The following is a 12962-nucleotide window of genomic DNA, read 5'->3' on the forward strand; positions in this document are numbered from 1 at the left end:
TTCAGGACTCTAATTCAGGATGCTAATTCCAGCTTACTGGAGGATTACTGGGCATTAAACAGGAGCTCCACCTAGTCTCTCTTTGGGGAAGAAGAGTGAGTAATAGGAACCAAATACCAAACCAACACCCTAATAGCCTAATGCATATGGATTTTCTTTCCACAATAAAACTAAGTGCCTTTTATTTCTTACTTCTCTACCTGGCCTATGAAAATATAAAAGCCACTCATTTTCTATACCAAAGTTATTTACTTCAGTTTGTCATAAAATTTTGGGTGAATTAAAATATATATTCTTTATATCATTGAAGTTATTTAAAGGTGAATATTATTGGCTGATCATAAAATATTATATCATTGAGTGTTCTACTTTTGTTTTGTGACTGTTAAAGTTATTGTTTTTAATTATTAGTGAGATTATTGTTTTTAATTATTAGTGAGATTAAGGTACCCAGTGGAATTCAAACTGCTAATCAGCTCCTCACGTCGCTCTTTGTGCTGTTGGCACCTTTCCACTTTATATTTAATTTTGATGCTTTAAATTTTTGTCATAGTAAAAAATTACATAGCTAATCTGCATTCTCAGTTTTTTTCCTGTGTTATCCAGAGAGGCCACAATGAAATAGATACGGACCCACAGAGCTAACTGATTAAGTATAATTTCAGGCCCTGCCATGTCCTAGTCCTCAGATATTGGCCATATTACTCAACTTTCCTATTCTTTGGTTCTCTCCTTTATAAAATGGTATTAAGATGAGTACATGACTAACCAGGCTATTGTGAAAACAAAGTGAGTAATGGGTGTAGTGGCCTCACAACAGTGCCTCTAACGTGGTGAATTCTATTAAAGTGTTAGCTCTTATCTTTATTTAGAAAGTAATTATGAAACATCCAATCCTCACATACTTTCATGGACAACATAGGCAGTAAGCAAGCAGCAGCAACCAAAAACAAGAGGTGTTTAATTTCCATCCCTGAAAGAAAAATAACACAATTTTAGATCATTCTCAATTCATGGGACAACATCTTGTAATAAACTTTATTTAAACCACTTTTACATGTGTTTGCATTTTTTTTTCTAAAAGAAACCTTTAGGATCCGAACAAGGTTTAATGTGTTAGTCATTGGGACCCAGATAGAAAGGCAGGACTGTTGTTTGAAGGATAGTATACTCTCAAAAATATAAATTGTTTTAATCCCTGGACCTTTGAATATGTTATATTGTATAACACAAGGGAATTAAGGTAGCAGATGGAATTCAAACTGCTAATCAGCTAACATTAAAGCAGGGAGATTATCCTGGAATACCTAGGTGGACCCAATGTAATCACAAGAGTATTTAATGTTGAAGAGGAAGTCGAAAGAGTCAATGTCAGTGATGAGCATGAGACAGACTTGACCAGTCATGCTGAATTTGAAGATAGAGGAAGATACTCCAAGCTAAGGAATATGGATAGCCTCTGAAAGTAGGATAAGGTAAGGAAACAGATTCTCCCCATAGACTTTCCCTGTTGACATCCTGATTTTAGCCCAGGAAGACCTATTTGAATTTCTGACCTCAAGAACAGTAGGATAATAAACCTATATTTATTTTAGAACATTCAATTTATGATAACTTGTTATAGTAGCAAGAGGAAACTAATATAAGAACACAGAAAGATTCAATTTAAACTCTCCATCAGCTACAAAGAAGAGGAGTAATTTGGTACTACTAATTTATGTAAGTGACTTAGTGATATTCCATAATATCTGATCACCTTGCTAAGCATGGTTGTCATTATGAGTCAGACAAATCAGAGCTAATGTACCTTCTCTTTTATTTTTAGTTAATATAGCTAGCGAACTCTAGGATATTAATAAGTATAGATTATTGAATTTGGTCGGCACCTTCTTTTCACCATCTGCCAGGTTTATTTCTGAATTAATCCTGCTGTGTGAGAAGCAAAAAAAGCTAACGGTTTGGTTCTCATTTTATAAAAACAAGCACTTTTAAAGAGCAAATTGACAAATTTGTGCAGAATAATACAGGGCAGACAATTACTCGTGCTTTTTCACCCAGTGATGTAGTTTACCATTGCTCTCACGCTTCCCCTGCTGACTGCCAGACATGCTCAATATGAGAAGAACTCTCTAAATCAATTCTTTCAGAGAACATACACATGTAAACAATCTCACCTTTATCACTCTTTTTCATCTATTTCCTTTCCTTTCTTTCTCCCTCCAAATGTTCACATAGCCTCACATTTCAAGATTTATCATAATATGGTGACACAGATGATGAAATATCCCTTTATCTTACTAATCCTCAAAAAATCTAGTAAAGCAGATAATATTAACCCTGAGGTAACTGAAACAAAAAAAGCAAAATAAAAGAGAGATTCTGAGGGGAGGGGCTTCAAGAAAGATAGCTGACTACGCATCTGGCACTTGCCTTCCCCACAAAGAAGAACCAAAATAAAGAGTAGATAATTAAACGTCAGATAAACCATCTAGTGTTCAACAGATAAGTGACATGAAAACCTAAAGCAAGGAAGGAGAGAAAAACAAGGCAGTCTGCTCAGTTGGGACTGGCTGGGAGCCTGGAAAGGCTCCTTAATGCATGGAAAGGATAAGTGAATGACCCCCATTAATGCACATTTTCATCATGGACTTCTGCTTCCTAGCCATTGGGATGCTTCTAGACCCTCACAGACCCCCCGAGGCTACCAAAGAGTTGCCTGGAGACTGCCCAAAGGCACAGTTCTAGAGGAGAGTTCACGGTGGGTCCCATGGGTTTCACACACCCTTGAGTGTTAGGCAGCTACAGAAGGGTCCTTTATTGAGAGCCTATTTCCAACGAGGCTGCATCCTGCACAGGGCCCCGACAGTCCTTGCATGTCCACATCTCTGGAGTCACATTGACCTTTCCCACCTGAAGTGTCTGCTGCACCTAGCTGCTGCTGCCAGAGATGATATATTTAACAAGTGCTGAAAGAAAAAAAAAAAAGAAACTTCCACCTATGGATATTATAACCAAGAAAGTTATCCTTCATAAATGAAAGATTAAAAAAAAGTTTTTTCCAGACAAGCAAAAGCTAAGGGAGTTTACTACCATTAGACTGGCCCTACCAGTAATGCTTAAAGGAGTCCTACACATGGAAGTGAAAATATATCTACCATCATGAAAACACACAAAAGTATTAAACCCACTGGTAGAGCAAACACAAATAAGGAAGAGCGAAAACTCAAATGTTATCACTACATAAAACTACCTAACCACCATGATAAACAGTAAGAGAAAAAGGAAACAAAAAATATACAAAACAACCAGAAATCAACTAACAAAATGACATATCAATAATAACATTGAATGTAAATGGATTAAATTTTCCACTTAAAAAATATAGAGTGGCTGAATGGATTAAAATATGACCTAACTATATTCTATCTATAAGAAACTCATCTCACCTGTAAAGACAGACATAGACTGAAAGTAAAGGGATATCAAAAGATACTCCATGCAAATGGAAACCAAAACCAAGCAGGAATAGCTATAGTTATATAAGATAAAACAGACTTTAAGTTCAAAATAGCAAAAGCAGACAAAGAAGTTCATTATGTAATGAAAAAGGGATCAATTCAGCAAGAGAATGTAACAATTCTAAATGTATGCACCCAACAATGGAGCACCTAGATATATAAAGCAAATATTATTATATCTAAAGGGAGAGATAAACTCCAATATTATAATAGTGGGGACTTCAACACCCCACTCTCAGCATTAGACAGATCATCTAGATAGAAATTAACAAAGAAACATTGGATTTAAATTGTACATTAAACCAAAGGAACCTAACAGACATTTATAGAACATTTTATCCAACAGCTACAAAGTGCACATTCCTCTCATCAGCACATGAAACATTCTGTAGGATGGACCATATGTTACAAAACAAAACAAGTCTCAACAAATTTTTAAAAATTGAAATGATGTCAAGTATCTTCTCTAACTACAATGAAATAAAACTAGACATCAATAACAAGAGGATCTTTGGAAACTGTAAAAAATGTGGAAATTAAACAACAGACTTCTGAATGACCACTGGGTCAAGGAAGAAATTAAGGAGTAAATCAAACAATTTTTTAAACAAATAAAAATTGAACCACAGCATGCCAAAACCTATGGGGATACAGCAAAAGCAGTGCTAAAAGGCAAGTTTATACTGACAAACAACTACCTCAAACAAAAGAAAGATTTTAAATAAACAATCTAATAATGCACCTCAAGAACTAAAAAAAATAAGGACAAATCAAACCCAAAACTGGCAGAAGAAATCACAAAGTTCAGAGCAGAACTAGACAAAATAGAGATTTTAAAAAATACACAAATGGTCAAAAAAAAGTTGATCTTTTGAAAATATAAACAAGACTGATAAACCAGTAGGCCGAGTAACCAAGATAAAAAAGAGAAGACCAAAATAAACAAAATCAGAAAAACAGAAGATATTACAATTGTCACTAGAGAAATACAGAAGACCACAAGACCATCATGGATAACTATATACTAACAACTGAAAATTTTAGAGAAAATGAATAAATTCCTTTAGAGAAAATGAATAAATACAACCTACCAAGATTGAATCAGAAAGAAATAGAAACCAGAGCTGACCAATAATGAAACCAGAGCTGACCCATAGAAACCAGAGCTGACCAATAATGAATAATGACATTGAATTATAATAAAAACTACCAATAAGAAAAGTCCAGGATCAGATGATTTCACTGCTAAATTCTACCGAATTTTCAAAGATGAACTAACACCTATTCTTCTCAAACTATTCCAAAAAAATTCAAGGAAAGTAAATTGCCCTAATTCATTCTAAGAGGCTGGCATTACTCTGATACCAAAACCAGACAAGGATGCAACAAAGAAGAAATCCATAGGCCAATATCCCTGATGAACATAGATGCAAAGTTCCTTAACAAAATACTAACAAACCAAATCCAACAGCACATGTAAAATATAATGCACCATGATCATTATAGCAGTGGGATTTATAGCAGGGATGCAAGGATGGTTCAACATATGCAAATCAATAAATGTGACACATCACATTAACAAAATAAAGGAAAAGAACCATATGGTAATCTCAATAGACTCCTTAAAAGCATTTGATAAAATTTAACATCTCTTCCTGACAAAAAACTCTCCACAAACTAAGAATTGAAAGAACCTAACTCGGCCAGGCATGGTAACTCACGCCTGTAGTTCCAGCACTGTGGGAGGCCAAGGTGGGCAAATCACTTGAGATCATGAGTTCAAGACCAGCCTGTGCAACATGGTGAAACCTCGTCTCTACTAAAAATACAAAATATTAGCAAAGCGTGGTGGCACGCACCTATAGTCCTAGCTACTCAGGAGGCTGAGTTGGGAGAATCACTTGAACCCAGGAGGTAGAGGTTGCAGTTAGCCAAGATCATGCCATTGCACTCAAGCCTGGGTGACAGAGCAAGACTCCACCAAAAAAAAAAACAAACATAACTCAACATAATAAAGCCCATATATGACAAATCCACATCTAACATCACACTAAATGGAGAAAAGCTGAATGTCTTCTCTCTAAGGCCTAAAACAAGACAACGTTGCCCATGTTCAGCACTCTTATTTAACATAGTGCTAGGAAGTTCTAGCCGGAGAAATCATGCGAGAGAAAGAAATAAAAGACATACAAATTGGGAAAGAGAAGGTCAAATTGTCACTCTTTGCAGATGATATGATCTTATATCTAGAAAACCTAAAGAATCCACCAAATTCTTAGATCTGATAAGTAAGTTAAATAACTTTGCAAGATACAAAATCAACATGGAAAAATCAGTAGTGTTTCAAATAAAATAGCTAAAGATAAATTTTACCAAAGAGGTGAAAAACTTCTACAAGGAAAATTGCAAAATTCTTATGAAAGAAATTGAAAGGGACACAAAAAATTAAAAATAATCCCATGCTCATGAATTAGAAAAATTAATTTTGTTAATATAACCATAATGTCTAAAGTGACCTACAGATTCATACAATTCTCCTCAAAATACCAATATCATTTTCCACAGAAATAGAAAAAAAGTCCTACAATTATATGGAACCAAATATACCTTAATTAACCAAAGCAATTCTGAGCAAATAGAACAAAACTGGAGTCATCATACTACCTGAGTTCAAAGTATATTACAAGGCTCTAGTAAATAAAAATCGAGCTATTGCTGTAAAAATAGATACATAGAAGAGAGAACCAATAAAATAGAAGAGAGGACCAAGAAATAAACCCACATACATACAGCCAACTGACTTTTGACAAAGACACCAAGAGCATTAATTAGAGAAAGGATATCCTCTTCATTAATGGTGCTAAAAAATTGGATACTCGTATGCATAAGAATGAAAGTGAACCCTTATTTTTCACCATATGCAAAAATAAACTTAAAATAAAGACTTAAACACAAATCCTGCAACTATAAGGGTATTAGAAAAAAATCATAGGAAAACCTTCAGGACATTGATCTAGGCAAAGCTTTTATTACTGAGACCTCAAAAGCACAGACAACAAAAACAAGAATAGGCAAATGAGACTATGTTAAGCAAAACTTCTTCACAGCAAAGAAAACAATCAACAGAGTGAATGGCAATATGTTTAAGGAAGTAAATATTTGCAAATATTCTGGACTAATATTCAGCATATGTAAGAAAAACAACTCAACAGTGAAAAAACAAATAATCCTATTAAAAAGTGTGAAAGGACATGAATAGAGATTTCTCAAAAGAAGACATACAAATGGCCAAAGAATATATGAAAAAATGTTCAACATCACTAATCATCAGGGAAGTGCAAATTAAAACAACAATGAGATATTATCTTGCCCCAGTTAGAATGACTATTATTAAAAGACAAACAATTACAGATGCTAGTTATGGATGTTAGTGAAAAGAGAGCTCTTATATGCTGTTGGTGAGAGTATCAATTAGTATAGCCACTATGAAAAACATTATGGAGATTCCTCAAAAAAATGTAAGTAGAGGTACCATGCAATCTAGCAATTCTACTGGGTATTTATCCAAAAGAAAACAAATTAGTATATCACAGGAATACCCATACTCCCATGTTTATTTCAGCACTATTTGCAATAACCAAGATAAAGAGTCAATCTAAGTGTTCATTAATGGATGAGTGGATTAAGAAAATGTGGCATATATGCACAATAGAATGCTATCAGCCATAAAAAATAATGAAATCATGCATTTGCAGCAACATGGATAGAATGGAGGTCCTTAGTGAATAAGCTAGGCACAGGAAGACAACTATTGCATGTTCTCACTCATATATAGAAGCTGAAAAAAAAGTTGATCTCATGGAGATAGATAGAATTATAGATATCAGAGACTGGGAAGGGTGTGTGTGTAGGTTGGGGCACATGGAAGTGGATAAAGAGAGGTTGGTTAATGGGTACAAACATACAGCTAGATAGAAGAAATAAATTCCAATGCTTAATAGCAGAGTAGGGTGACTATCGTTAACAACAACGTATTGTATATTTCCAAATAGCTAGAAGAGAGGACTTGAAATGTTCCCAAAACACGGAAATGATACTCCAGGTGAGGGACGCCCCAAATATTCAGACTTGAATATTACACAGTCTTTGGATGTAACAAAATATCACATGTGCACCATTAATAAATACACATACTATGTTTCAATAGAAAAGGAGCTTCTGACACAAAGTAGATTAATGTGTAGTCACACATTTACATATATTCCCACATACATACTATATGCACACACACATGCATATATATTCTTACTTTACATATTTATCTCTATCTACCTTATATATGTTGCATATATGTGTAAATACATATATATATACGCATAATATATATACATATACGCTGACGTATTATTATTCGTATTAGTCCTTATTATGAGGCTGTCTATAACTGCTGTTTTTGTATTTTCTGAGGGACTTTTTTTTTGGGGTGATGTGTGCTCATTATCTTGATTGTTATGATGCTTTCATGGTTTTACACTTACATGTACCTCAGTTGTACTTCAAAAAACTGTTATGAAAAGCTCAAGAACTACTCTCCCAAATTTACTTGTTTTCCACCAGCCAAAAATTGATACAGATAATTTAGATTTTGTCTTTCAAGTCTTCTTTTTTCTTATATACAAATCCAGTACTTAGTTGAATTTACACCTAAAAACATAATTTATGTAAAATATTATGTTGCTTTTCTCATAATTTCCATTTTATTTTGAAAATACGATTAATTTGTAATTTAATGGTGATTTTGGTTGAAGTTTTATTTTTAAGCTGTTAATATTTGTTTTCTAAGTAATGTTATTGTGGCTATTTTGACACAAATGCCCTTACCATTTTTAGGAGTTTTTTTTCATGAACTATCATAAAGTTTGGGCCCCAGGATTGAAAATCAATTACAATCTGTGGATTTAACAAATAATAATATACACCTAATTTTACTTCTAAGCTACCTAATGCATAATAATTGCTTAATAAATATTTAATAAATGAATTTATTCTTTGACAATTGCAAAAATTATCTATTTCAGATATTAAGAGTCACAGACACAACCTCATACTCCCACCACACACAGAACCTATTAATACAGTGTGCTATTAAAAAAATCATACTAATCCTGAAGTTAGACTGTTATGTCTAGTTTGTACTCTTATTCTACAATATTGCTAAATCCATTCTCTGAAAATCAACTCTCTTTTGTTTAGAATGAAATCTAACATGTTGGAGATGTAGATGAAATTCACAGGGCTACATGAGACAATTCTTTAGAGTTCACGATATTCTTCTTTTCAGAATGACATGTACTTCAAAATCCAAACCTGAAAGCATACTGTATTTTATAAATGGGCTCTAATTAATTCTAATAGAAGACCTTTGAAAATATATAGTATTACTGATATTATTAGAAAAAATATATATGCACACACAATCTGCATATTTTACATATAGATTTTTTTTTGTCAAAAGTGTGTGAAAAAGTTCATTGTTTTATGATATAAGATATTTGATATAATGCTAAATCTAGGTAAATTAATCCCAGAACTTATTTTCTGTGCAAGTATTAAAAGCATCCAGAAGAAAACTTACTATGATCTCTTGATAATGATTATGGGATAATCGGTATCACCTGGGATTATGGTTACTTTGCATGTTGGCATATCCAACGAATTCTGGTTGATCAAAGTTTAGGGCAACTATGCTAAGGGAAACTGCTAAGAAAGGACCTTAGATTTTTCAGCCCATGCTTTGGCTTGAGGTCAATGAATAGGTAAAATGCATACACTCAAAGTTATACCTTCTCAGAGAAAATAAGCTAAAAAAAACCCAAAAAAACAGGAGGGTCATTTTTGTTTGCTTGAGGTCTAAAATAGTCACTTGGGGAGACTGAGTCAAAATATGAGGGTAAAAGTTAATAATTCAACATTAGAAGTAAATTAAGCATTTTAGAGTGAGGATTGCATACAGGAAATTATGAAGGTATCTCTGTTGCCCCAGAATTATAATGGTACAGATTTTGGGCCCTGGGATAATTCCTGGACATATGGGTCAAAATCAGGTAAGGCTGAAGGGATGGAAAACTGCAGGAAATAGAGCATTTGGCAAATAGCAAATCTTGCTGATGTAAGAAAGATGCAGACCTAAAGATTGGAATTGTAGAGCTTGGCTCAGAGCTGGAACAGAGGTTGTGAGGGTGGAAATATAAACGGGCCCAGGGCAAAAGACCCTGTAGATCCAGACTGAGATACTAAGCCCTAGTCCAACCTCCGGGACTTATCTTATCCCAATGTTCCAATGGGATAAATTATTCTCTACTGCCTGGAAGATTGCAAATCTAGGAACTAAGTAGGCCATTTCAACCAAGGAATTACATAGCTGCTTGAACTCAGGTAAAGGTAGCTCTTCTGAACAGAAGTATTATAGAAGAAGAAGCATTACTTCATTGGCTTTAGCATCAATTCCTTCTTAACACAATTATTTTATACACAAATGGCAATCTTAAGCCAATACTTTTAAAATATTTTTAGATAATAATACCAGCAACTTGATACATTATTTAAATGTATTTCTTTACCCTTTAGTTTCAGATTGTGTTTCTTGTTGACAAATGTGTAGATCATAAACAACTAAAAGTTAATATTTTGTGAGAGGAAAGATCAAAGATGAGGGAAAAGACTGAGGACAACTGGGTACTGCCCTATGGCATGCCCTGGGGAATGCACTCTCATAGATTCAATTGTTAGACCATGACCTTCTCAGAAAGCACTTACGTGAAGAACAGTCCCTTCCTTGCCTTAACCAAAGAATTAAGACATGAACTCTACAAGAAATACATCTTCTTTTTAATTTTCCTCACCTCAGTGAATCTGTTATTTGTTTAAAAAAGTTACTGAGGTATAACTTACATATAACACAGCATGCAAGTCTTAAGTGTATAGTTTGATTGATTTACAACTATGTACATGCTAGTGTAACCACTACCAAAAGCAATATATAGATGATTTCCAACACCCAAGAAGGTCCCTTGCACCCCTTTCCGTCTGAAGCCCCCAAGAGTAAAACCTATCTTGGTATAACTAGGATTAGTTTTATCAGTTTTTAAACTTTGAATAAGTGAAATATCTATTTTTGATGTCTAACCTCTTTCACTACTCATTATTATACTTATGAGATTCATCCGCGTTGCTTGTGAAGAAGTTTGTATTTGTTAATAACTGCAGAGTATTCCACTGTATACACACAGTATAATTAATTTAATCATTCTATTATTTATAAGAATTTTGATTATTTTCAGTTTGGAACTATTGTAAATAAAACTATGAACATTTTCTCTGTATCTCTTTTAGTAAACACTGTTGTTATTCACTCTGTGTGTGTGTGTGTGTGTGTGTGTGTGTGTGTGTGTTTGGATATATACCCCAGAGTGGGATTATTGGGCTGTATGGTATACACGTTTTCCTTTAGTAGGTATTGTCAAATATTTTTCCAAATGAGTTTTATCAAATCATATTTCCATCAGCTTCATATCCTCGCCTATTATTTGTATTCTCAGCTTTTTTCAATTTTATCTATTATGTTTGTGTAATACTATTTCAGTGCAGTTTTTAATTTGTATTTGTTTAATAACAAGATATTGAGCTTATTTACATGTGTTTATCAGCCACTTGCATCCCATCTTTTGTGTAATCTCTGTTGAATGTTTTTTCCATGGTTGTAATTAGGTTGACTGTCTTTTTCTTATTCGCTTGTATGAATTCTCTACATGTTCTTGATAGGGTAATTGTCAAATGTTTTACAAATATCTTCCCTTAGTCTGTGGCTTATTACTTGAACTATCTTAGTTGTAGCTTTTGTTAAACAAAAGTTTCTAATTCAAATAAATCTAGCTAATCTTTATTTTCTTATGTTAGTGCTTATGCATGTGTTGGCATGTGTGTGCTCTATTTAAGAAATTTTGGTTATCCAAAAGTAATGAGTCATAAAGGCATTTTCTTCTTTGAGATAGATTTAACATTGAAAAAATATTGGAGAACAAAGCTGTAGGATTTACAGCACCAAGTATTAAAACTCACTATAATGCTGAAGTCATTAAGACAGAGTACTAGTAACACAAATACAGATAAATGGACCAATGACATATTATGTAATACAGAAACAAATTCACACACATAGTTATCTGATTTATGACAAAGTCTCAAATGCAATTGAGTGGGGAAAGGATGATCATTTTTATAAAAGAGATGAGGTCAATGGAATATCTAATAGAGAAAAGATAAGGATTCTGATCGCTACCTTCCACCAAAAACAAAAATTATTTTCCCTTGAGTTATAGATTTCAATGTGAGTACCATCTTATTTTTACAAATCTAAATGTGCAAACTATCATATTTGTAATACATAAATTCCAGCTATTTGATGATTATCTGATATTATTTGAAGTGTGCAGTCATATTTCTTCCAAATTCTCTTGTCTAATGATTTTCTGTCATTATAGTCAAATTGATCCATTGCATTATATGTAAAAGGTCTTTGTGAAAACAAAAGGAAGGCGGTTGGTGGTAGCTTTGGTATATATTACTAAAGGTAAGATTTCCATAAGCAGTTTTGGAGAGAATAATTCAGAGAGTACAAAGTGTTAATGGGATTGAGATAGAAACTGGAAAGGGAGTGAGGGAGCAGGAAGGGCCCAAAGGGAAGTTGTTGAGGAAGGCTGAGGTGGGGCACAAAAGTTGTCTAATTTACAAGTCCAAGACCTAGCATGAAGACCCTGGAGACTTGAAGCAAGAGTGGAGACTGGCAGATGGAAAGACTGCAGAAAGAAGTTTGGACAGCTTAAAATCCTGCCTGCTGGGGCCTACCACTGAGCTCTCAATTTCTCCTTCATGCTATCTTGGTTCTGATAGAGGCTGCCTTACAGTCTTTGTAAAACAAATCTTTTATGGCCATTATCCATTAAATGTCTAGCAACTCCCCAAAACAAAATGACAAGTTATAAAAGAGACAGAGGACCACTACCTGTTTGACTATGGCCCCTTATTACTGGCTAATTCTTTTGGCAGCATTTTCAATATTTTGTTAAATAAAAGATGGCTACCTTGTCATTTTCAGATCTATATAACCATATGGTAATTTTCCCTACGTGAAAAAATGTTTCTTCTAAGCCCTCCCCAAGAAGTTCATGAGAATGAACTCAACATGTAATATTACTTTGTATTTGTACACTATATCTTAGCTTATAAACCCCTTTATTAAAAGCATGGAGATAACTAACATTTACTTTTAGATAACAATAACATTAGAATAAAACTTTGCATGTAATCTCACTTAACATTATAACAATGCTATTGGGTAGTCACTTATGAATCTTATTTTCAAATAAAGAAACTGACAAAGATATT

General features: G+C 33.8%; 1 protein-coding gene and 1 long non-coding RNA gene across 3 annotated transcripts in view; one reads left to right on the forward strand and one right to left on the reverse strand.

Annotated features, from left to right (window-relative positions):
• The window catches only part of LOC129473411 (uncharacterized), a 190041-nt gene that overhangs the window by 35423 nt on the left and 141656 nt on the right, over positions 1 to 12962 (forward strand). The window lies entirely within an intron of this gene.
• CRISP1 (cysteine rich secretory protein 1) overlaps positions 1 to 12962 on the reverse strand; it is a 35471-nt gene that overhangs the window by 22391 nt on the left and 118 nt on the right. For both annotated transcript variants that reach the window (XM_055263879.2, XM_055263878.2), the window contains exon 2: positions 906 to 973. In XM_055263879.2, the coding sequence (XP_055119854.2) occupies positions 906 to 973 (68 nt within the window). The remainder of the gene's footprint in view (positions 1 to 905; positions 974 to 12962) is intronic.

The sequence above is a fragment of the Symphalangus syndactylus genome, chromosome 23 (genome assembly GCF_028878055.3).
Source record: "Symphalangus syndactylus isolate Jambi chromosome 23, NHGRI_mSymSyn1-v2.1_pri, whole genome shotgun sequence".
Lineage (NCBI taxonomy): Eukaryota > Metazoa > Chordata > Mammalia > Primates > Hylobatidae > Symphalangus > Symphalangus syndactylus.